We start from the raw sequence: 27,454 nt of genomic DNA on the forward strand, positions 1-27,454 counted from the left end.
TGTCTTGTTATGTTTCCTGGCTTTGGTTGCTTCAGGTTTCCTGGTGTAGCCCAGACTTTAGCCTTTCAGATCTGAGGGCTCCTAAATAAAAAGGGACTATGCCTACTTTCCCATACCTTGTTTGTAGATTCTGATTAAAATAATTAAAAAAAAAAAAAAAAAAAAAAAAAAAAAAAAAAAAAAAGGAAAGATTAAGAAATTCAGAGCCAAGAATGAGATAAAGTCATAAATTCGTTTCAGTGGTGGTTTATTTTGTATCTATCTCAATGGACTTCTGCAGACTCAGTTTGCAATGGCATCATGCTTGTCATGAGCTGAGTCTATATAAAATAATGTCTCACCGTAATGAAGCTATCTTTTCAGTTTAGATGATTTTAAAAGTGAGCGCAGTTTGCCAGGATTCTGGGTGTGCACCCTAGTAAAGGTCTGGATTCTTTCTACTCCATCGAAGGGAGGAGGAACATTGGGAGCAGGGGTAGCCATGGAGCCTGTTGTGGCATAGCAGAGGGCTGGGCAACTTAAACTTGTTGTATCTTTGCAACAACTCCATAGTGTGTGCTAGAGGTCCTTTCCTTGACAGGCACCCAGGGCTTCATAAATGCTTCAACATCTGAAAATCATTTACTTCATCCCTGACAAATCATTCCTATTGTAACCATTACTGTAATAATTTTTCAGGGAACCATGAATCATTAAGATGGGATCAGCTTCTCCTCCATGCTTTCTCTCTTGGGCTCTGCCAGAACCAGGTTACTTATCCCTCAAGCTTGATGTATTCCCCAAAAATGGGAAATAAAATGTGGGGAAGGTTTTCCCTATATGTGATTAGGATTGTTCCGCTGTTTAAAGAAAATACACTCTCGAGCAGTTTCCTACCAAGAGAGTGAAGTTAACCCTTGTATCTTGCAAGCATGCTACTAATCAGCTACAGAGATACAGAAAAAAATCTTGAGGTGTGAAAGGTAGTAGACAAATGGGAATTTTAGTGGTGAAACATAGAATCATCAGATCATAGAATGTCCTGAATTGAAAAAAAACCTTAAATATTTTCTAGTTTCAATCCCCCTGCCATGGGCAGGGTTGCCACCACTAGACCATCCTGCCCAGAGCCACATCTAGCTTGGAAGGTCTTGTATTCAACGTTGGACTGCCACACAGAAGTTAGATGCAGATAGCATGAGCTAGCTGCACATTTTTGTAACGTCTGATTTTGTTCTGAATGCATTAATTAATGAAGAGACATCACACAGAACTTCTAGTTGAAGGCTGACTATGTGTTTTGATTCTGAACTTTGAATTGCTAGACTGGAGAACACAGAGTCTTGGGATTCCCGAAAGAAGCATCCAGACCCAAGGTAGGCTGTGCTCAATTTCACCCGTGAAATACTATTCAAAATTACATGTCACATATGCAAGTTCATGGATGTTAAAACATATATGCTTCTACTGTTCATGTCCCTAGACCTTCATGCTCACTGTGAAGATATTAGCACAAAATAAAATAAAATAAAATAAAATAAAATAAAATAAAATAAAATAAAATAATATATATATATATATATATATATTTTAAATGACGTTGCATATGTGCACACCAACTTGACTCATAGTAATTTTTAGTCAATATTTAAGATAGAAATTCTTCCTCTGAAGTCCTATTTTGATTATAAGAGCCAAAGAGTACATAACAATTATCTGCATCTATACAATGGCTCTTCATAATCTTGAACTGTAAAAAGTACCTTGCAATGGCTTCAGTTCATGTGGAAATCTCTTTTCTTGTCTTTAAATGTGATCTACTGACTTTGAGGCCTGTCAGTCTGTTTTATCACAGCTGCTGAGTGTGAGCAATTGTGAACAGTATATTGTTGTATCTTTTAAGACTGTACTCTCTAATGGTGCTGTAAATTAAATTTTTTTCATCTTATTAGTTTAATATAGTTTGCGTATGCCAGATGGGTTTTTAAAAGACCAGTGGGAACAATTTCTCAGCAGTTTTAGAGTGGAAATATTTAAAAAAAATAAAAAATCATGCTGTTTCTTTGTGGCTGGGCTTAATTTACTATCAGTTTGTAGCCTGTGATCTGAGTCCAAATAGAACTCAAAAGGTGTTATCAATATAAGACTTAAGTCTACTGGTGGCAGTGCTGCTCTTTTGATTAATTCTGTAAGTATATGATGACTGCAAGTAGGAACTGCATTATATTTTATCAAATATCCTGGAATGTTATACATAAATCAAATAAGTGTTTGCCATTATTTCATCCTAAAGGATGCTTGGATCAAGTTCTATTTTTCATGGAACATCTTTGAAACATCAAGGGTTATTTCATGCATCACAGCAACATGCACACAGAGCAGAAGAAAAACAAATGTGGCAAGTATGATTTGTGCATGGATCTGTAGCTGGGGATGGATGAGGAGCTGACTGAATGTTTATGAGCTGGAATTAAAGGGAAAAGAAGAACATTTAGAAAATGTTTTTGTGGAGCTCCAATACAGGACACTTGACCAGGAAGACTGAGCAGATGAAGCCCTCTACAGGTCAGGAGCAGCCTTCTGTTTGCAAGCCCTTGTCCACCTGTGGAAACCACTCTGACAGCTACAGGAGAAACAATACAGAGCCAAGGGGCAGGACTACAGGAGGAGCAACACAGAGCACATGAGGGGATGGTGGGGAAAATGAAGCTCATCCTTGACTGCAATGACCATGAATGTGGAGGTCAAGATCCTTAGTCCAGCTAGGATGCACAACATGTTCACTACTTGGGACTCCAGGAGAGCAGTTTTTATCCTCTTCAGAGGTCATAGGATAAAGCCTTGAAGGAAACAGCAGCACAAGAAAGCTTGTTCATATACTTGTTCAAGTATTACCTCCTCCAAGCTCAGAATGCAACCCAACATAGGGAAAGTCAGGCAAAAATGCCAGGAGGCCTGCATAAATGAAAAAAAAGAAGAAAGACCTTCAAAGGGTAAAATCAAAGATCTGAGGGGAATACAGAATCATTGTCCAAGCAGTTGGGGATTCATTTAGGAAAGTTAAAAATGGAATTGAATCTCGTGAAGAGCACCAAGGACAAGAAGATGGGCTTTTACAAGTACCTTGGTGACCAAAGGAAGACCTGAGAAAATGTGGGCCCTCTCCTGAAGGAAGCAGAAGCCCTGGTTACACTTGACAGTGAAAAAGGCAATATGCTGAATTTCTTCTTTGCCTCAGTTTTGCCTGAAAGACTGGTCTTCAGGAATCTAGGTGTCAAAGGTTAGGAAGAACAGCTGAAACAAGAACGATCTGTCTTTGCTGAAAAAGAATCAGGTTGTAGAATACTGGAGCAAAACAGACATTTACAAGTCTATGGGCCCTGATGATATGCACCCATGAGTGTTGAGGGAGCTGAAAGATGTGACTGTGATGTCACTCCATTCCTGGTCTAGAATCATAGATAAGGATTTTCCATGTTGGAGTCCAAGACACATCCCTGTCTCAGTAAAAGCATAAATTCACTACCAAAAAAGAAGCTTAGTGACTCTTTGGAAGGAAAGTATGTGGGCTACTCCAAAAGTAACACCTTCTATTTTATGATGTTGGCCCATTATGTCAGAGGTAGATGTTAGTGCTGCAGAAGTAGAAGTTAAACCTTCCCACAGATGTTCTATTACATTTTGTTGCTGTCCAACTGATAACAGCAGAAGGGCAGTCTAACAGGATGGTAAGGGACTGGAGGCGTGTATGGAGCAAAGGTGTGGAACTGAATTTCTCCATGGAAAAAAAAGGCACTCACTACCATTCATCAAAGCTTGCTGAATGGATACCAAACAGTGAATATGAGCACAGTAAGGCAATGAGTGGTGCATTTCAACAGTGGTAAGAGTAGTACAAAAAAACAAACAATGCTCCAAACAACCATGCATAGCTGACATACTATGAAATGAAGAGAGTTTTGATCAGCTCATCTGTGCAAATCAGTGGATTATGAACACAGAGATGAACATCAGCTTCAGAGTGCAGGAAATGATGCTGGCAACGTTGGAATAATCATAACATTTGCACTAGTTGGGTCCCACGTGTGCTCACACAGAACTAGAAAGGACATCATATTCAGATTTATCAAGACTTACTGAACTGTGGGCTGAAGGTGACGTTTTCCTAGATTGCATCATTTCTGGTGGTGTCACTACTTTGAGCTAGAGTCAAATGGCAATCCAAGTTTTATAAGTATGGCTCTGCATTACCTAACCAATTGCATAAAAGACTGAACTCTTAACTGAAAAACATAAAATCTTAGAGAGATAGCTACATTAGATAAGTATGTATTCTGCAAATCAACATCACTGAAAAAAACATTTTTTTTAAATTATTTTTGTGAGAAATGTAATGGCACTGACATCATACAGATAGTTGAAAGATTAAAAATATTTCACTGTGTGTTATTTATATGCTTTCACACTGTCATTTCTCTGTTCCATGCCATCTTCAACAAAATAGTGCCTTTCTAAAGGTAATATACATGAACTATATGCAGCAGCAGTTCTAGGAAACGTGTTTTTTTCTTTGGAAATGCAAGGAGAATATAAATTATTATTAGTGTGAGAAATTATTTGCAGTATTTTCTTTTTGCTTCAAAACAATTTCTTTAGATTTCACTCTCACATCTGCATTTCAAGGATATTGAAGCAAATGAAGCAAAGCTTCTCTGATGTCTTTCATAAAGGAGAAAATTCACCAAGATAAAATATGTTGTATTTGAAATGTCTTAATGTACTGAAACTTCCGATATTAGATTTATGCTTTGGAGTTATGCATTACAATACTGTAATTTTTGTTGATTTTATCTATCCCATATGAGCTAAACTTCTAAATGTAATCTGCTTCATTGATGTAAAACTGTTGCAGAAAGGAACCAGGTCAAGACTTGAACTTGTGGGTACTTCAGGGTCGATTTTATTAACAAGCTCAGTGCTCAGGTGAAACATGCATACAGAGCTTGGGTCACTCCTAGTGAATGACCATCAAGCTTTATAGACGTCCTATATTTATATGATTAGGTAAACATTACATCATTTACGTTATTCATTCTCTTGATTAATCAATATATCTTCAGTCCTTCTTTCTCGCTGTGTTTCATCCTAGGCCCAGACTTCATGCTTCACGTGTTACTCTTCTTTTGAACATGTCCAAAAATTCATTATCTTCTTTCATCCGAGCCATCCGAGCTAGACCAGTCCATTCCATCTGTCTTATGGTTATACTATACATTTTAACTTATTAACTACTAACTATCAATGTCAGCACTATTATTGTCTACCTCTGCTGTTTCATAACTTCACAATACTCTAACACCCCTACATGGGTCATAGTTCAGAGCTATACAGGGGATACATGAGTAGCATATTGGTTGAGAAATTTACCATTTTTCCTAACCAAAAAAAAAAAAAAAAACATTTTTAAGACATAGGGGGAAGCCCACATTTCATGTAACTGAAGTGACTTCTACTAATTTTAATTTCTCTTATACATTCAATGGTGTAATGGAAAAAAAAAAAAAGTGTTACTAGAATTTTATGGCTTCATTTTGTTTCATAGTGTTTCCCATTGCACATCAGAAAACGCATAGAGGTATGCTCTCTAACATGTTATGACACAATATTATTATTATTATTATTAAAATTCAGTGTAGTAATGAAACTATATGTTAGTTTAAAAAATAATAAAATAAAAAATAAAATATAAAATAAAATAAAATAAAATAAAATAAAATAAAATAAAATAAAATAAAAATTACAGATCTTGAAAGTTTCCTTGCAGGCTGGCTTTTGTAAACATCAGCATCAAGGTGTTTAATATTTTAACTTAAATGAAAAGAACATTTGTCAGAAAACAAAGCAGTTTTGAAGCTATAGTCAAGTTCCATCTTGAGTGATGCACACTGCGGGCACAATAGGGATTTCTACATTTAAAATATTAAACAAAAATAGATGTTGTGATAACTTTTAAAATTTTGGGGGTGGGGGGGGGGGGAGAGGTTGGGGGGAGTGTAATGCTTTTATTGCACTGAAGTCAGTGGAAATTAAGATTATGTTATGCAGCATAGATATGGTTGTTGTTTTGTGTGTGTGTGTTTGTTTGTTTGTTTGTTTGTTTTGTTTTTCCAACAGGATCATTAAGACTTCTGCTTGGGATTAATTTCCTGAAGCAAATAAATCAAATCAAAATAATTTTGATAATGACTTTCAGAAGGCATAAATAGAGAAAGACAATATCTTCTGATTTGTTGTCTTGACATGTTAGCTTGTGTTTCTTCAAATCAGTCCACATCTCATTCTATGCTACTCCTCTTTAGTTCTCATTGTGCTTAACAGCTTTCACGAAGTAGCAGAAGTTACTGAAATGTTAACAGTGTTTCACCAAAAAAAACCCCGACGCTTAGAGAGGCAGAAAAGATACCAAAAGTAAGAAAATATTGAATAATTGGCCTCTATAAACACCTGTTCAACAATTTTTTACTTGGTCAAGTTGTAAACATTCATTAAAAATCAATTATAAGATTGCTGTAATTCCAGAAAGCACTCTTCGGTTGTAGTCTTTATCTTCATCACATAATGTGCCATTCAGCTTCCCACTGGTGCAATTTAATTTTGGGAGACAGCAAACATATTCTCTAATACTTTCCTAGTTGCAATGATAGTATATTCTCCATAATATGAGTTCACAATTGCACAATTTGAAAAATGCCTTCCAGGTACTGCGCTCGTGTGATATTATGCTTTGTATCTATGACACACTGTGATCATTTCTTACAAAAGCAAATAGGACAAGAGAAATCTATCCAGATATGCTGCTTGCTCTCTTTTTGTTGTTGTTGTTGTTGTTGTTGTTGCTGCTGCTGCTGCTGTTGTTTATTTTCACTGAATAGTAGAGCTGCTTGAAATAAAGCTGTGTATTTTCCAAGCCTAATTTGAAACATATATCAAAGAAAGAATTATTCAGATATTCTAATTTGTATAATAACAGTATACTCTGTATTGGTATCTGCATGTGGATGCGTGTGCAGATTTCTAGAAGTAGATCATGTATCTCAGCCCAAACCTAGCCCAAGCAGAATGCGTCACATCCATAATCCAGAGCCATGAACATGAAGCATCAAAGGTAAATTAATACAACTCTATGAAAGTGCACCATACTGATTTCATAGTAATACCTGAAATTCAGTATGAAGACGGTGGCTACAAAGGTATTTGATTTCCTGCTCTTCTGCAAAGTTCAACTAATAAATCTAAAATATACTTCATTTGCTTGCTTGATTTAAGATATGCATATTGTGCAAATTTCAATAACCTCTAGCATGCTAGTACCCAGAGAGTATAAATTATGACATTAACTTGTACAGCCAGAGAAATAATACAGGTCCTAGAAAAAAATGCTTTTTAGGACTTAAAGACTAAAATATATGTTCTTCAGAAGTGTCATCTTAATGGCTCATTTATGAATGATTGCATTTATGAAGAAATAGCATTAAAAAAAAATGATAAGAAATACTTGATTTCTGTATGATTACCAAGAAAGTGCATTACTGCTAAGAATTAGTCTGATAGTTTGTAGACAGCGATGCCTTCAATATCTAACATGTGACAGGCAGCCAGACATACAGGGTATTTTTCCTGCAAGTACCAATGGATCTTTTCAATGACAGATCTGCATCTCCCAGTCACATCATTTCTCTACATCCTGGTCTCTTGGAAATTCCTCCGAAGACATCTTCATAAACATTAAGAAGGGGAAAGGAAAGTAATTGTATAGACGGAGCTCATTTTTGTTTTTTATAAGTCTAGGATTTTTTTGTAAAATAGGAAGTCCAGCTTCTGACATGCTGATAAAACCAGAAAATATCAGGCACTAGTTCTCTTTGCAGGTGGTGGTCTAACACTGGCCATATAGAAATTGAAGCCAAGAAACTAATCAGAAGAGTCTAATCTGTGATACAAAAGATAATACTGTTGTGTGTACCCCCCTCTTTGCAGTAACCAGGGTCTGCTTGCATAAGTATAGGCAATTTGTAGGTGCAGAGGGATGGTATTACAGAGAAATTTCTTTCTAGCATCTTTTTTCAAGGATGTCTTTCTTCTTCCATTTTGTCTGTCTCGTAGTCCCAAATAAATTTCCAACATGATTTCTGTTTCTGAATTGAAAAAAAAAATACAGTTCAGGGGACCATAAATACCACAATGGACCAGAAAGAAAGTGATCATTCCACTCATAAGCCACTTCAATTTTGTTGTTTTATACATCTTATCAAAATCTTATTCACTTTCTCTGTTTTTAAAAGGTGTCTTGAAAATAGCAACTCCATAATAGTTCCATAAATAGGGAATTTTCTCTCCTGTGAACAGTTTTGAAATGCTGCATCCTTCAGTTTTACTCCAGTTAAGGGTGGATGCCAACTCACACATCTTTAGGATGTTTAGGTTAGATTTAAGGAAGAAAATCTTTGTTCAGAGGGTTGTGGAGCATCGGAACAGGCTGCTCAGATGCCCCATCCCTGGAGGTGCTTGAGTCCAGGCTGGATGTAGCCCCAGGCCTAGGCTGGATGCAGCCTGACTCAGTAGGTAGCAGCAAGCTCACAGCAAGGGGTTGGAGCTGGATGAGCTTTAAGGAACCTTCCAGCCCAAGCCATTCTACGGTTCTGTGTTCTTCTGAGTTTAGAATTGTAGTTTGATTTTGTGAATTTTTACTTTATTTTAAAAAGTGGACATTATGTTCTCAAGTCTATTGTTAGCTATGGTTAATTATTTAACCCTCTTCCTTTCTCACTCAACTGTATTTGCTTAGGTGAAGGTGTTCTCTTTTGTGTTAGTAAGGGCCTAGTGGTTATTCCCCTGGAAATTATGGAGACTGAAAGTTAATTCTCTTCTGTATTGTCTGAACATGATGCATGCATTAGCAACTTGTTAGCTCTTCTACAGATAATGATCTCTTTCTACTGCCAGTATCTTCTGTCAATATCAGAATATACAAATATGACCTCTTCCACCAAAATTAAGTTCCCTCAGCCCTATCCAATGAATATTAATTGTTTTATTTAAAACAGAACAAATAAAATTTAAGAGAGAGATCTTCATCCATTCTTTCCCAGAGAACACACATCTCTGATAGTGTAATTTAAGGGACTCGATCATCTTTTGAACATATGTATATTTTAAATGTTTATAATTTCTTATTTCAAAGGAGATACTGAATTTATAACATCATAAGATTTGACTTGAGGAATAACTGCTCTGTTATTTATACCCAGAACCTCAGCTACTATAAATCACTACAGATACACTTACTGAGATGAAATTATAATGATTGAATACCTCTCAAACATTCATCTCTGAAAATTCTGGAACCGAGTGTGTTTCATTTGCATAAAAGAAAAATTGTAAAGCTGAATTCCATGCATATCTACTGTTGATGTTATGTATGTCACTGATCAGGATGCCTAGAAAGGAGATTGTGGGAGACCAGTCCAAAAGCCTTAGATGAAAAGGCTGAAAGACTAAATTACTGGAAAAAAAAATAAATGGATTTTATCAAACGGGCTAACCTGAAGAATAAACAACCTGCTAGGAGGAAAGCAGGATAATTCGTTAGTTAGATACAAATGATTTTTTCAAAGCCATCTGGGAAGAAGTCTGAAAACTAAATAAGACTGTATCTGTTGACATTTTCATTTCTAGAGATAGAAAATTGATGGAAGTGATATCTGATAGCAATTTGCTTCTTTTTTTTTTTTGAAATAAAGAAATTTTTTAAAAAATATTTTAATTTTTAAAATATTTTGTGTTTTTTTTTAAAAGAAATGATTTGCATAATTAGATTTTGCTTATGTCTGTATATATTTATATATATGTATATTTAATTTTTAATTTTTAATTTTAATTGCTGAACGTTATTATGTGAAACATAATGTTGAATGATAATTTCTGATGGGACAATGAGGGGGTCCAGAAAAAAACAAGAAAGGAGAAAAGACTACTTGAAAGGAGTCCACATTCCTGACCAATTAGTACCAAACAATTCTATGAAACACTGTAGAAAAAAATGTTCAGTGTTTCTACTCATCTGGGTTATTTTGATCTTGTTTTCTCACTGTGGACTGGTGCTGGAGAGTGATAGCCTTACACAAATAATTGATCTTTAGCAGCTGGATCCTAAACTCATGTCTATGCAATGCTTTTGTGAAATTTCTGTTCCCATAGTGGTCAAGAAACATTATTCCATTAGAGTGACAGATAAATAATCCACTTAGAACATCAGGTTTTTGAAACAGATCAGTTATTCATAGAATCATAGACTCATAGGATGGTTTGCATTAGAAGGGACCCTCAAGGTCATCTAGCTCCAATCCCCCTGTCATAGGCAGGAACATCTCCCACTCGAACTGGCTGCTCAAAGCCCCATCCAGCCAATTGCTAGGTATATCACAGAGTAACAGAATCATCAGTGTTGGAAAAGACCTACAAGATCATTCAGTCCCATCATCCACCCTACACCAACAGTTTTCCTGTGTCCCTCAACACAATGTCCATACATTCCTTGACCACCCCCAGGGTTGTTGACTCCACCACCTCCCTGGGCAGCCCATTCCACTGCCTGACCACTCTTTCAGAGAAGGAAAAAGGCTGCACCCTAAACGATTGCACTTCAGCCTTGCCCTTATGTTTCAGTTTACTTCTACTACATTTACACATACTCTGACATCATCATACTTGAAAAAATGCTGTTCCTCACTTGTGGAATCTGTGAGTATTGATGGTAGCAACTGATTTACAGAGGATGCTGGGGATTGCAGTTCAGCAGAAAAACAAAGAAGTAAAATCAGAAACACAACAGAAGAATTCATTAGTTTCTTGCTAAATAGGTCTTCAAATGAGTTAGTTACTTAAGGAAAGCTATATTAATATCATGGAATCAAAGTAACATTAGGGAACAAAAAATTATGGATCTTATGAGACTAGCATCCATCCCTTACGGTGTCTTCATTTTGCCAAATATCACATTTTTGGAAGAAATTTAATTTTATTTCTCAGTAAGTTTGTTTAATTGATTAGCATTGCAGTGGCACTGCAGCAAAGTTAATGAGAATTATATTTCTTTCTTTGCAAAGATGCCTGGTTTTTTTTGGTTTTTTGTTGTTGTTGTTGTTGTTGTTTGGTGTGGGGTTTTTTTGTTTTTGTTTTTTTTTGGTTTGTTTTGTTTTTTTGTGGGGTTTTTTTTTTTTTCCTTCTTTAATGAGCAGAAAGAAAAGTAAGGGGAAGAAAAGAGTTCAGTTTTGTGGTTTACCTCATGTGTTGGTTTTAGGCTGTGGGAAAAAAAAAAAAATGCTCTTAAGAATTAAAAATGCTTCTGAATTTTTATTTTCTGTCCAAACTCTGTTTGCATTCATGTTAGCTCTGAGTTTGTCATAGTCTTCAGGGAAAGAATGACACTGAAAGACTTTTTTAATCCTATTAATGAGATTTCTTGTTTCTGAAAGATACTTTTATTCATGAGTGGTGGAGTTATGTATGAGTAATCCTATAATGTTAACTGAATCACATAAAAATGTTATTTTGCATAATTGTCTCCTTAGGTAATATACTTGAATTGAAAATTTATCCATTTTTGACAGTTTTTCAAACTTTGAAGTTATCATAGAATCATAGAGTCCCAGAATGGATAAGACTGGAGGAGACTTTAAAGACCATCTTGTTTCAACTCCACTCTGCCATGAGCAGAGCTGCTACTCACCAGATCAGGCTGCCAAGAGCCTAATCTAACACAGCCTTGAACACCTACAGGGATTGGGCTTCCACATCTTCTCTAGGCAGCTTTGCCAATGACTCATCACTCTTGAGTTTTCTTGTAATTTCCTTCTAGTATCTAATCTAAATTTCTTGTTGTTTTTCACTTGTTTGTTTATTTAGTTTAAAACCATTCCCTCTCACCCTACCACTATCCGCCCATGTAAAAATTTGGTCCTCCTCCTGCTTGTAAGCCCTCACCAAGTACTGGAAAGCCACACGGAGGTTTCCCCAGAGCCTTTCTTCCAGACTGGATGAGCTCATCTCCCTCAGCTTTTCATCATAGGAGAGGTACTCTAAGCCTCTGATCATCACAGCAATCTTTCTCTGCATCTGGTCCAATAGCTCACATCCATCCTATACTGGGGGGATCTTCTGAAATACTTGAAACAGCCTAAAATTATTCATCAAAATTGGAGGTTTTGTCCCTTCTTGTAATCTTCAGGGCCTGCTCACATGTGTAGTATGCTGGGACAGCCAAAGTCCATCTGCAATTGAAGCTATAGGAGAGGATTAGATTTGGAAACATTTAACCTGGAGATATCTGAGCCCGTGGGAGCTGGCAGGTTGCACCTTTGAGTACTGAGGGAGCTGGCTGATGTCACTGAAAGGCCACTCTCAATGGTATTTGGAAGTTCATGGAGACTTCAAGGGCTTCCTCAAGACTGGATGACATCAAATGTCAGATTCATCTTCAAAAAAGGCAAGTAGTATATACAAATTTACAGTCTCATTAGACCTCAACAACAGTGAGGGTAATGGAGCAACTAACCTTGGAAGCCTTTTCCAAACACATTAAAAAGAAGTTGGCTGGGACTGGTCAGCATGGATTTATAAAGACAAAATTGTGGCTGACCATTCGGGTAGATCTTCATGGTGAAATGACTGCCCTGTGGATAGGTAGAAAATACCTGATATTTTTTACCTTGACCTGCACACATCTTTCAAGGCTGTCTCTCTGTCATCTTTAAAGGATGTCAAATACTTGAGTTTGATACAGATAAGCAGTGGTGATTTGGCTTGGAAACTGACATAAATAATGGATTGGAATGACTGTAAGCTGTAGAATAAATTTCATGGAAACCTTTTTCCAGTGTTGTACCCCAGGGGTGAATGGCAAGTGCAATGACATTTAACATCATTAATGACATGAAAGATGAGAATGAATGTACCCTAAACAGGTCTGCAGATGATACAGAACAAGAGGGAGTGGCTGACACAGAAAACGATTCTGCTGCCATTCAGCAGAATCACATCTGAGTGGAGAAATGGGCCAACAGCAACCTCATACTGCTCAATGCAGGGAAATACAAAGTCCTACCATAGGAAAGGGACAAATCAGCTGAAAAACATTTCTGAAAAGAAGGACCCAAGAGTCCTGCTGGACAAAAGAAAAACAAACAGGAGAGAAATCAGAATAGATGACCTCCAGATGCTCCTACCACTCTAAGCCATTCTGTGATTCTGTGCTTTCCAGTATAATCTCTGGACCTTTATCTGAAGGATCATTTTAAATAAAACAGCTACCTGAAGATTCTCAGTCTTTTTTAGTTCTAAAGAAGCATCCTCAGTAAGGTACCCTGTTTAATTTACCTGCTTTCCATCAATCAGAAGTGCATACTAAATTCATTTCACTCACGCCATTTTGAAATGGGTTGTAAACCATTAAGCAAGCTTGTGATATTGTATTTATGTAACGCATACCTGTTCATTCTGATAAAGATCTATGCCCTCTGGCACATGAAAAAGTGTTAAAAGTTGAAGTCTTGTGGCTAGGTATGCTGTAAAGCACCCTTTACTCTTCTTAATAAAGCTCTGGTGAATAAATGAGTTTTAAATGAAAAAATAAATAAATATTTGCTTTAATTACATTCTTCAGCTTTATTTATATTTACATTTAATATTCATGTCTTTGATGCCTTCAATTTCTGCGCTTCTGCCTTGTCTGTAAGACAGTTATTTTTGTCTATTTGAGGATTAAGTATTGCATTAAGCATTCAACCGATAAGACAGAAGAACACTTGGAGAAATGGCACATGCAATCCTGAATTGTGTTGATTAAAATGGAAAATTCAGTTCAGATCTCACTGCTTTCTATTCTGTATTGACGGATTGCCTTTAGGGATGTATGTGTTGCGTTGTTTTCAAATGACTAGAATACATAATGTCTTTGTTAGGTGTTCTCCAGACTATTCAAGCCTCTAATTTTGTTGCAAAAAAACCTCCCCTAGGATGCTTCTCCTTTGATTTAGCATAACTTTATTTGTCTAATAATCCCTTGCCTAGAATATGAGAAGAGTCTCCACATGAAGCATACACATTATCCTTGACTGCATACTGAATATTAACAGAAGAACAGGATTTTACAGTTCACCTTCTAGACAGGGATTGACACAAAGACTAAATTTCTCCTGGACATGTGTAATTTGCTGCTTTTCTATTGCATTTTGACTTCTGCTACTTAAGCAACTACAAATGTTATTCAGATAATTTTCTACTCCTAAGACTTAGCCCACTTCCTGGTGTTTGTTTCTTTCTTGTATTTTAGTGGTGAAAATCTATAGAATGAAACAAGCTATCCTCAGGTGTATGAGAATTAACTTTTTAAAAAATTACTTCATACTGTAATAGAATTATATAGCTTTCTTCAGGGGTTAAAACCTGGCTTGTATGTGTACACAAAAAGCAGTACTATAAAAATTAATCTATGCAATGCCTGCCTTTGTTCACGTATTGGTTGACTACCAATGTATTCCCCAAGAATGGCAGTGATTGACATGTAAAGTAAAAGATTTTAGACTTAGTTAGAAATAGTAAAAGGACTGAAATGAGAGACTGATCTTTTTTTTTTTTTCCCTCTACTTTTATGAAAATCACTTCAATTTTCAGCTTGAAGTACTGTTTCATCTCAAATAGGCCATTTCTTCAATGCTCCAGAGCTGACCTACGTCACAATGTGCAACTTCTTTTGTACTTTTTTCTTTCATTCATAGTAATTCCGTAATCACAATAGGCTTTTAACTAACTTTGTAAATATTTGCAGTCACTGGTAGTAGAGATTAATATTTGCATTTGTAAGCTATAAAATTAAGATCAGACCTGAAAGTTTTTCCATCCCTGGCAAAAACCACTTGGCCTGTCACAAATTCTGTTCTAATATCTGTATGATCCTACCCACTCAATCCCTTTATATCTTTAAACATCACTTGCTAAGGCTAAATTTTTGTTACTTCCCCTTTCATAGGAGACAGCTGATTTGCAGTCATTGCCACTTTCACAACTCTAGTTATAATAATAATAATAATAATAATAATAATAATAATAATAATAATAATAATACATTAATTATTTATATATATATATATACTTTTTATTTTATTTTACTGTGATAAAGAGTCAATGTGCAACTGCCTGCTGAAATGTTTTCAACAGTCTGTGTAGATTTTTATTCTTATCTCTGCTAATATATTTTCTCATGATTTCCTTTCAGTGATAAACTTTCCTTTAGGAAAAAATTACCAGTTTAGCTTCAGACTTCCAACAATTGCAAGATATTTTGTGGGCTTTCAGAGCATGACTCCTGTCCTGTTAGTTACTGGTTTATTTTCTTCAGCTATTGCTTTCTTTCTGTGAGCACTGAAACTTTAGGTAAATTCAGATCTTCCATTCACAGAACTGTCTGCACATTATTCTTCTTACCTTCCTTATCCATTTGTCATATATCATTTTTAACAACATGTTTTTAGTTCGTTTTAATCCAGATTTTGGACAGCATATTTCTTTGTCTTCTTTTAATTCTCCTTGCCAAATGAGCTTTTAAAAGTTAATTCAATGGCAACATCTCCCCTGCGGAACTTTGAATAAGGCTTTTTCTTCTTTTATCAGGTTCAGTCAGTTGTATTCACATCTGGAGGCCTTAGAGCCCTTTTATGCTGCAAAATGAAATTATGGCAAACCATAAAATAGTGTGATGACCTGTCACTCAAAGAAGGGCTTGTTGTTTGATGCTTTTAATGAGTGTTGATGTTAGCATAACAGAACTAATATCACTGTGAAATAAGTGTCAGTGGGTGCTTCATTTTCTCTGCTTCTGTCTTCATCTAATCTTTTTGCTGTGTCTTACTACTAGTCACTCAGCCTCCCTGACTGAATGTGTAGCAATTTGTAGACAATTTAGACAGCCTTGCTCTGGAACCTATCTCCTCACCAAAGAAAGAAATTCAGTAGTGTTATCTCTGCACATCACCAACCTTCTTTACAGCCATTCTGGCATTTCCAAAAGAATTCCATGTAAGTGTGTTGAGAATCAAGGCTCTGTGTCATGGGAATCTGGACTGAATCTCCTGCAGTATTAAATGGTCTACCTGTTTTGAAAAGATACTGTATTAAGAGAAGGCATGTTAAAAACATTTAAGTACCTTTCAGGAAGTATAAATGCATGGGGACAGCCATCACAGCGATGCAAGTGTCTTGAAACTCTCTTTTCTGTGATCATCCAATTTTCTGGCAAAATTCCATTCCAGTGAGCCACTCAAGGCCAAAGGGTCAGAGAGTTTAACATTAAATATATTAAGAGGGAATTATTTATTTTGGGGGGGGGGGGGGGGGAGAAACTGGTTTTTGCTTGTTTGTTTTGTTCTGTTTTGTTTTAATATTGTTTTAACTAGCCATTTTAGCTTTTAGTTGTTTTGAGAAAAAAAGCAAATACTTTGAGAGTTCAAAATGTGTGCTAATGTTGATCATATTCAGTACTGTTGGAGACCCTTATGGCTGGAATCTATAATTGGAGACTTTCTATTCTTCTTTTTTTTTTTTTTTCTGTGAGTTTCAACTCTTCCAGGGCAGCGTAACAAATACTTGATGATTTATTATGCTTTGTTGCAGAAAGGAACCAGATCGAGACTCGAACTCATGGGTACTCCAGGGTTGAATTTATTAACAAGCTCAGTGCTCAGGTGAAACATGCATACAGAGCTTGGGTCACTCCCAGTGATGACCATCAAGCTTTACAAACGTCCTATATTTATATGATTAGTTAAACATTACATCATCTATGTTATTCATTCTCTTGATTAATCAATATATCTTCAGTCCTTCTTTCTTGCTGTGTTTCATCCTAGCCCCACGCTTCATGCTTCACGTGTTACTCTTCTGTTGAACTTGTCCAAAAATTCATTATCTTCTTTCATCCAAGCCATCCGGGCTAGACCAGTCCATTCCATCTGTCTTATGGTTAAACTATACATTTTAACTTATTAACTACTAAATATCAATGTCAGCACTATTATTGTCTACCTCTGCTGTTTCATAACTTCACAATAATCTAACACCCTTACATGGGTCATGGTTCAGGGCTATACAGGGGATACATGAGTAGCATATTGGTTGAGAAATTTACCATTTTCCCTAACAGCTTGCAGAAATACCTAATAATTATTTATTCATATGCAAAACATTTGAAAATCAAGAAACATTATGCAAACAGACATTAAATAATATTGTTTATATATATATGAATGTAGAAAAATATCAAAATCAACTTGATGTGTATAATGCTCAGTTGTATGTCGAAAGCGTATCTTTCTGAGCTTTCTGCCAGCAAAATAGTATCTCGCAGGACAGAGAGTGACAAAAAGGACACTGGCATGCATGATAGTAATCAATAATCCCAAAGCCATGCATTTTCTACCCAAATAAAAACAACACTTGCACTTGGTGCTGGGGAAAGTGGGTATAAGGGCACAGCTTTGTAGGTTCCATGTAAAACTTGTCAATGTGGAGATATTGGAGTGGGACTTTTCATTACTGTTTAAAGTTCATAAGTTTTTAAGTACCATCATCCAAAGGTTCTACATCATGCAAATGGGAAAACTGATAGCTACTCAGTGTCCTCTTTTCTTTCATGTGTTGAAATTTCTGCCATGAACATTTGAGTGGATTTGTATGGAGTTTTTAAAGTGCTTTTTTTGCAAGTGGGCAAAATGTCAGGAGACTGTGTTAACCACATGCAATATTATTCACAGGCAATTTAGTCAGAAATGGTGCAAGTTTAGGTAGTAGCTGCATGCTGCTACATTCTTATGGCAATAAAAGAAAATTCAGTGCTGCTAAATATTGATGTCTGAAAAGTTCCTGAAATTCATATAGTTGGTTTACAGAAAAAATGTGAGTAGCCCAGTTTTCCAGAGCAAACTTTTGCCAGTCAGTTTAAAATGCAGTATACCATCCTAGATGAACCTTGGGAGCATGAGCATTTTTCTGTGCTGTCTTAAGTTTGACACCCGCTTTCTTTACACACACAACGGGAAACAAAGCTGCAAACACCACTGGATCTCTGACACACAAACTGACCTATAATTTCTTATTAGTTTTCTGCTCAAAGTTCTGGAGAATTGTTTAGATGGGAACTATATATTAAAGCATACTTCTGTAACTTTTTTAATGTTATCTGGATTGGTTCCTGGACTAATTTTTACATCTCAGTAAATTCTATTACTCCTAAATACTTGCACTGCTTTATAGGGTAAGAATACATTCATTTCCCTCTAACCTCTGATGATGTAATCTCAGTTTGTCAGTTGCAAGTAGTATAATAATGTTTCTCAGCAGGCTTTTTTCTCCTGCAGATACATAGGAGGTATGTGTTTAGCATATCAGACTGGAGGTTAGATCATCTGATGCTGTGTCCCCAGGTGGCTTTTAAGAAAATTGTTCTCTTTAGAAATCTGCTTATTGATTTATCTATTTGCATAAATAGTTATTTTCATTCTAAATGTGCAAAATCCAAAAGGGGTTCATAAACAAAGTCTGAAGAAACACTTGGATGACAAACAGCTCAACAAGGAATATGTGCTGTTTTGGATATAAAATTTGGCATGGCTTGCACGGCTCTGATAAAGACATGTCATGAATGCTACAAAAGTAAATTAATGTGCAAGAGAAATGTAGTGCAATAACAAGGCTGCAGACAATCTCCAGCATGTGCTTTGTTCTCAAAAGAAAACACGCAAAACAAGCAGAAAAGGAAAACCACTGTGACCTATGACTGTTTTTTGTTTCAGAAAATAAAAACTATGGTCAAACTTTACATTGCACTTTCATACTCTCAGTCACTATAACACAATTTTTTTTCCCCTCAGTTTACAAATACATCATATGTCAGTTCATAAAAAAAGTAAAAAAATTTTTACACTTTCACTTCCTGTACTGCTGAAGTGAAGACATGTATGATGTTTGGCAGTTGGACTGGATGATCTCCAGAGATCTCTTCCAACCCCTAAAATAATGTGATTCTGTTTCTGTGAAACAATTTATAGTATCCAAATACCTGTCAAAATTCTCCAATTTTGACACAACTTTGAATTTTAAAAACTTGTAGTAAACTCTAAACATTTTAGAAACATTCAGTACTATCAGCTTTGGTAAGTGTATTCTTTTCCTGGTTAATCTGGCTACTCAGAGGTAAAGGGAAGAGGAATGAGGTCACATTCTGTTGAATCACCTATCTTTTCAGATGAAAGTGCTTCAAAGAAGTAACATTAGTGTGTGTGAACCAGCTCCATATGCTCCAAATGTTATAGTCTTCAAAATACAGATAGCTTAATTCCAGATATTGTTCTTAAACTGGATAACTAAATTCCACTTCTGTCCCAACGTGGTTTGGACTTTTCTACTTTGATTTCAGTAACATCTTGTTTTTAAGTGGTAAACATCTGATCTTCCTACTTTGTCACTGCTTAGGGATATTTGTCATAACAAAGCTAAAAGAGAATAACTTCTTTCAGTTGCTTAGTAGAAAATGAAAAATGTTTTGAAAACTCTAGTTTTTACAAGAATAAAGCAATTAAGATATCCCACAGAGACAAAACAGAATTGAACCTCTTGTACGCACTACTGAAGTACTGTGTCAATCACCATATGTCAGCAGAAGAAAGACCACTCCTGGGAAGTCTGTCTGCTTTGATTCTGACTTAAAGGGCAAAATAATGTAAAGAAAAGTAAAACTCAAACTTTTCACTTCCATATTTCCTTTACTCTAATAAGCAGACCCTCATCCACGATGAGACAACAGGGCGCATGTCATAATTTTTGGCAGAAAAACTGATTTATGATAATACTGCTTTGTAAAGACATACGGCAAGGATATTGATGAAGAAGAAAGATTGCCAGTTTCTCTTTTAGCGTCTGTGGTTGGATTGCAAAACACATAGAAACTTCAAGTAACTGTTTCTACACGTTGTGTGTCTTGTTATAATCCAATAAGCTGAAAGGTTTTCATTTAAAAATAAGTACATTTTGACAACATTATTGCACTAATATTTTAAATAAGGCAAAAGATCTAAGTTGTAAAGAAAGACATGGCATAAACTTTTATACCATCAGCTTCTACCCATCAACTCTTGTCTTTGCTGCTGGGCATTTTTCAGAAAGATTTGTAGCAAATTCTGGCTCCTCCAAAAGTTCTACTTTCTATTCAGGATGATTCTTGGTTCTGTTTATTCTCTGAAGTCACCAGTTCCTGAACAAATTTGGAGATCAAAGCTTCATTCTTTGATTCACATATTTTATATGCAATTAAAATCTCTGCAAGTTCTTCTTGCCTGAACAAGCTCCATGGTAAGGAGATTCTTACCCTTTTTCCACATGGAACTGACTTTCTCCTGTTAAATAAACTCATGGCAAGTTGGGAACGCAATCAGTTGTACTCACTCACCCTTGACATTATTTATAGCATTTTATCTGCCTCAATTCTCTGCTGAGAGATTTTTCCTTTACTAAAAACTGTAGGAATTGTGAGCATTGATTTGGACTCTTCAAGATGGAAGCATATGTATGTGTGTCCAGGGATGACTACTGGCCAATTCTTAGTGCAGATTTTTTTTTTTTTTTTTGACAGTGTGCCCTTGAACTGAATATGGAAACAGAGGAGGTGATCATGGATATGGAAGATAAAGTCTGTCCAATACAATCTTAACCTGGTGTTCAAGCAGGAAAACATTCAATTATCTGCTTCTGTTAAATGTCATTAGAAGTTGAGAAGGGGGTGCACTGCAAAAGGGAAAGTCTATGTCTTTAAAACAGGGAAAAGGAATTATCTTCTTACATAAGTAGGAAATCAACTTGTGGAACTAATTCATTAACTCAAGTGATCACTTTGGCTAAGGGCTTACTGGGATCAAAACCAAGAGCTGCAAATCTTTTTAAAGATAAAAACATCGGAAGTTGCATTAGCTTGAAGGGGTAAAGAAGGAGATCAGCAGAACTGTTTCACTCCAGGGGGATAACTTCCTGTAGAGCTTGGGTATCTGTAGCTCTAACCAGTAATCTGAGAAGCAGCACCCTGCACTTCATTCAGTCACATCCAAAATACTGTCTACTGATAGAGGCACAGTTCTAGATAAGAAGCATCATCCATTGATATGCTATGGCAATTTCTATTTTTCCCAGGCCCTGACTTTATAATTATGCTAATTAATTGCTCATTATGTAAAAATCACTGCATTGCATTTGAATAATTCAACTTCAGGTTTCAGAACTGTGACATACCCCTTGTACTTTATGAAAAAGTGAAACATTTCTCCTGGAATTCACCTACCCTTCTCAGTTATAACTGCAAATTATCCACATAGTCTATCAGGATAAGGAACAGAATCAAAATTAGGGGTTGTCTCTTCATAGTTTGTCTTCTAAAAAATATTCTTTTGAAACCTTTTGGTCCTTCTTGTTTGCTCAATAGAATTACCCCAAAGTAATTAGTTTTTTTGGGTTCAATAGTATTAGGCTGACAGGCCAGCTCAGCCCTTTTTCCTTCATTTTTTTTTCCTTGCATGATATAATGCAAGTTACTACTTCTAGGAACCATAACTTTAAAGCATTAGTACAGAAGTATGATTCCGTACTTGAACTTCTCCTACTTGCATAACTGCAGTACTATGAAAAAGAGAGATCATCTTTAAACTATTATTTAAAATCCAGAAATAAGCTTAAGAATCAAAAGTAATTCTAAAAAACTACAGTTTGACAGGGGTGGAGAGCATGTTATGAAAAGCATGAGGAGGTTTTTTGAATACTAAACCCATATCTGAAATCTAGTATGCAAGAAAATATTTAATGGTTAAAACTTTTATCTGAACACAAAGGCTGTAATCCTTTCCAAAGTACTACACAGGCTTCCTTTATGGACTTGTTTGAATGTCTCAGCAAAAGAATATAGCAGGATATGCAAAATATCTGAGAGTCCCTTTTTACACAAACCTTCAATGTGTCATTGCTAAGCACATTTATAGTATGTTTATATCCTTTAAATTACAAGATCGGATTGCCTTGTGATAGGTAAGAAAGTTTTATCAGGAAGTTCCTATTGGCTTTCCTTACTGTAAGTTAGTGCTGTTCTCCAAAGCGTGACAAAAAATTTCAATTCTGTTACACTAGTATGTATGGCAGCATCCACTGTTTCCATAAGCCATAATAGTAAATTTAATAAATACAGACAAAACAGTTACACTGAGATTTTATTTCTTACATTGACCAAAAAACTCTGTTAGGTTAGGGGATTAATACTATGAATTAAATACTTCACTATTTTATTTCATTTAAACAATGTTTTGTCATATAATAAAAATGATTTAATTACAAACTATTCATAAGAGCTATATTTTCTAATTGAGAAAGTGTACCTCTAATGTTAATTCTAAACTGTATTGGAGCCATATGGTAATGAAGACCATGAATCTTATTTTAGTATCTGTTTGACTTGAAATAAAAAATAAAATTTTTTTAAAAATTAAAAAAAAAATAAAAAAGGAATTAAAAATGCCCATAATAACGTACGTACAATGATAAAATGACAAAATTATTTTTAAAAGTAAGGAGAAATTGAAGTTTACTTCCAAATCAAGGATCAGAGTGGAATTTTTGAACACATGAAAAAGACACTAGAAGTCTGCTTACATCAGCATTACAGGGATTCTGCTATGAACTGACAGATGTTGACTGCTACCTTTTTCCTACCATTCATTCTTGAGGATTTCTTTATGGATAATCCTTATACAAGGAGATTTATGAAGCTTTTCTATCCTTAACTTGCGCTTAAGGTATTTGTACACTAATTGCTCCTTTTTGACTGATTTGAAGCATTACTGAATATCTAAGGGCAAAGTAATCATTTCTGACCATTTATATTCTTATATTAAAAACTGATTTTATTTTGTTTTCTGTCAGTGTAAAAGCACATGAATACAACACTGATTATGCAGAGACTGAATTCTGGTATACAGTAAGCTTCATATTTCAATCGATGTATTGTAAAGCAATGCTGAGATGTTCCTGAACAACCTTCTCTTTTTTATTGTTTGCTTCTGTGCTGAGTCCCATGCTTGCATTTCACAGAACAGCAGAATCACAGAATATTTAAATACTTAATACTACACCTTGCCTGAGCAATCTGGAGGTCTTCTGTGGTGGAGTGACAGCATCAGTGAAGAAGGGGAAGGCAACTGATGTCATCTATCTACTGCAAGGTAGTTGATATGGTCCCCCAACACATCCTGGCTGGCTCTATGACCAGGTGGAGGTGAGTAACAAGCAGTGTCCCCAGGGGACAGTCCTGGGTGTGGTGCACTTCAGTGTCATTATCAGTGACATAAATGATGGCATTCAGTGCACTCTTGGCAAGTTTGCCAATGGCACCACACAGCTTTGCCAGAAGGCTTGGATCCAGTGGTCTGCAGAGGTCCCTTCCAACCCCAGAGATTCTGTGATAGTGTGAGAAGGGAGCCGTGGAGATGCTGACCATGTGGGGGGCTGCCAGGAGGGCGTGTGGGGTCTCCACGGCAACTACCGGGACTTTGTGATGCACGGGCAGCCGCACCCAAAGGCCATTGTGACATGGTGGTGTCCTGGTGCCTTTAGGAACCAGAGTCCCAGTGCTGCTCACTCTCAGGCGAGTAGCTCCGTGAGGAGGTAGCTTCCCTGGGTGCTTGTAGCTTTGTCTCCGTGAGCGGATACAGAGATGGCGAAGGAGCAGGACCAGAAGGCCCACTCCCAAGCTGATAAAAGACTGCCGAGTGTGCGGGAACAGCGCCAGGTGCGGGATGTGCTGGGAGGGAGAGGGATACCACGGCACTTGAAGCACCGGGGCAGGGGGCACAGCAGCGGGTGGGGTGCCATGGCGGGCCCTGAGCACCTGTGGCCAGGGCACCGCTCCTCCTGCCCCGGGGTGTTTCCTGGGCACCAGCCAACTCCCAGGACAGCTCTGCACCCCGAGGCAGAGAGCAGTAGGACCCAGCTCAGCAGGGCTGTCTGTGTCCAGGAACAGCCTCCTCATGGGGGCTTTGCCAGGGACGCTGGTGGTAATGCAGCCACCTGCAACCCAGGCCTCCTTCTCCCTACACAGGTGGGTCGCAGGCCGCAGCAAGCTGTGCTGCCAGGCAGACAGAGTCAGGATTTGTCTGTTCGTGGGAACCATCTTCCACAGGTGCCCCACCCGGTGAGAGCACAAGCCTCTGGGAGCCGCCGTGCACAGGTAGGGAGCCCAAGAGAAATGGGAAGGTCTTCCCGAGTGCGGGGAGCGGCCAACCAGCAGGTGGGACCGCTCCCAGCAGGATGAGCCTGCTGCAGCCAGATGGCTGCTGGTGTGTGGTGGGGACTGATGGGGGTGCAGCCGGACTGTGACCATTCTGCTCTAGGGAACGGGGTGGCAGCGACCGTGAGCTGGGTGCTAACTTTGGATTTCCCCCTGACTTCTCTTGCAGGCGGACAGACCACAAGGGAGACAGTCTCTGCCAGCCTTGCCACCTCTCCCACGTCAGGTGGTGTCACTGCCAGCTGCACCTCAGAACGCAGCCACTGCTCGGGGACGAGTTCACACATTCTCTTCACTGCCAGCAATAGCCTCCAGGAGTTTTCCAAGAGGCAGAGCTGCCAGTGCTGTTGGAGCTACCAGCAGCAGAGTGGCTGCCCCTGGTCTTCAGGGCAACCCTCAGCACCAGGACATGGCAGTGAGGGCCGAGGGCTGGCAGGCAGATCTGTGTGGCCCTGCACTCCCACTCAAGCCTGCAGAGAGGACACCCAAGTCCCTCAGGTTGGCATACTGGGTGCGTCTGGGAGCCACACGACCAGGAGCCTGCCTGAAGCAAGCACGGCCTGGGCAACATGCACCCCTCAGCACTGTGAGACCACCAGCAGGAACAACCCAGGTGCTGGCCCCCAAGGCTGGGAAAGGCCCTGAGGATGAGACGCGACATGCTGCCAGTGCTCAGGAGGACAGCGGAGATGCTCACAGGGTCTCTACATCACGCTCCCTGGCAGCAGAGCAGGCAGCAGAGAAGGAAGCAGAGCAGGCAGCAGAGCTGGCAGCAGACAATGGTGCCAAAGGTGCTGGCACTTCTCAGGCCATGCTGGATGCCAAGAGCAGCAAAGAGAGGGCCCACTCAGCCATGAGTGGGGGCAGCTTCCTGCCCTGCTGTCTTTGCTGTTCCACCTGCAGTGCTGTTCTGACAGATCAGCAGGAAGAAAAGAAAGACATCACTGAGAGAGACACTGTGGCAGTGGCAGGCAAGGAGCCTGTGAGCACATCATTGCCTGGGGCAGAGTCCCTGGCTCCAGTGTCTCCAGTGCCTGGAAAACTTCAGCACGAGATGAGCAAGGCACAGGTGGGCAGCAGGCGTGAAGTAAGTGGAGGCAGGGTCAAGAGTGTGCACACTGTGGGGAAGTGTGGCAGGCTGAGCCCTGCCATGGCCAGGCAGCTGCCGGAGTGTGTCAGGGACTGTTGCAGGGGACAGCTGGGGCATGAGTGTGCCTCACAGTGAGCAGCTCTGTGGCAGCTTGGCACGAGGGAACAGGGCTGTAGCAATCACTGAACCAAGTGTTGCCCTCAGGCTCCGTGCAGGGCCTTGCCATGTCAGCATGGAAAAGCGGGTTGTGTGGAGAAAGGACCCTACTAACTCAGTGTTTCTGCTCTGCTTCTCTCACAGGTGAACAAGCTAGAGATCAGGGACACATTCACCCACAGCAGCATCTCAGGGGAGGAGAGACAGCCTTTGCCAACTTGTGGACCATCCCTGTGTATCCCTGCACCCCCTCTCAAGCCTGCACACGCCACACGCAAATTCTACAACTTGGCATACAAAAGGCATCCCTTAGCCAGCAGACCAGGAACCTACCAGAAACCAGCAGGTCTAAGGCAGCGTGCACCCACCAGCACTGAGGAAACATCAGCACAAGCAACGCAGTTGCTGGCCCCCCAGGTTGGGAGCAGCCTCACACGTCAGACACCACCTGCTCCCAGTGCTCAGGAGGACACCGGAGATGCTGTCAAGGACCCTTCATCACATTCCCTGGTGTCAGAGTGGGCAGCAGAACATGGTGCAAGAGCTGCTGGCACTCCTCAGGACATGCTGGATGACAAGGATGATGAAGAAAGGGCATGGTCTGACAAGAGAGAGAACACGTCCTACTGTCTTTGCTGCTCTACCTGCAATAATCTGATGGATGAGGATGAGTAGGAGATGTCAGCCCTGTGGCAGAGGCTGCTAGAGGCCCGGTGAGCACACCATCTGGGGAGGCGCAGTCCTGGCCTCCAGCTTCTGCCATGTCTGCAGGTGCCAGGCATGAGGGGCACTTTGTCCTTAGCTCCTCCTTGTCACCAGAGGATGCTCTGTCTTTGGACACTGAACGCCAAGAATGAAACACCCTGGTCACTCTGATGCTGAAGGCAACAAGCTCCACGGTCTCCTCTGCTCTCTGTTCTTGAGCTTACATTCACTCAAGCCTCTGTCCTCCAACTTCTATCAGCTCAAGTCATGCGAGAGGCTGTTCTCATGATGCAGAAAAGCAGTTCTCGTGATTCAATACCCATGCACATTTCCTGTTCTACACATCTGTTTATCATCTCGGGTACAACTTCTGCCAAGCAGCTCTTCCTTCTTCATCACTGCATCATTTCATCACCTTTACGTTTAGCGAGATAAGAAGAAAGGGATCTGTGCCTGAGGAGAAGCTTGGCTTTTCTGTTTGTGTACAAATTGCTTCTCACCTAGCATTTAGAAGACCATTCAGTACAGGGATTCCTAATTTGGCTAAATCTGGCTTTTTAATCTGGAACTGAAAAAGCAGTACGTATTCTCTACAGCAGAGATAATATACTTTGCTTTCTCTGTTTTGATTTCGGTTTCCAAAAGTACAATAAAAGTATTTAGTTTCATTTTACTTTTTTCTGTCTCACGTGATCAACTTTTTGCCTTTTCCAAAAGCGTCAGCATTTTTGTAACAGCAATATGTAACTAATCCTCATCACTGGATTTCAAAGAAATGAATCTAAGTATTGCTTCTGATTCCTATTTGGGTGGTGTCATGGAGTTATCATTAGATGTAAGTCCGTTGTAGGGGGCACAGGCTATGGGAAAAGCAAAAAAAAGGAGACGGGAGCGAATTAAAAGGAAGGCGTTTGCCACAGGACCCAGCTGGCCGTGGGCCACATGCTCCGAGGGAGGGGGAAGGGCAAAGAGCGAGCAGATCGTCCTAACAGAGAGCAAACACGAGAGCAGTGATCTGAGGAGTAACAGTGATTTACTAAAGGGAACCAAATGAAGCAAAGCGAGAGGGACGAGAGTACCCAAAGTAGGAGTCAAACCAC

General features: G+C 38.7%; 1 protein-coding gene across 1 annotated transcript; it reads left to right on the forward strand.

Moving 5' to 3' along the window:
- The first annotated feature begins 23,830 nt into the window (after positions 1-23,830).
- LOC107306621 (uncharacterized) lies at positions 23,831-27,027 on the forward strand. The gene is made up of 3 exons (XM_085530010.1): positions 23,831-24,403; positions 24,573-25,472; positions 25,794-27,027. Exons 1-3 carry the CDS (start codon positions 23,831-23,833, stop codon positions 26,322-26,324), a joined length of 2,004 nt encoding a protein of 667 aa, XP_085386136.1. The 3' UTR covers positions 26,325-27,027.
- Positions 27,028-27,454: the final 427 nt, after the last annotated feature.

The sequence above is a fragment of the Coturnix japonica genome, chromosome Z (genome assembly GCF_054131305.1).
Source record: "Coturnix japonica strain WE chromosome Z, WE-NBRP24, whole genome shotgun sequence".
NCBI lineage: Eukaryota > Metazoa > Chordata > Aves > Galliformes > Phasianidae > Coturnix > Coturnix japonica.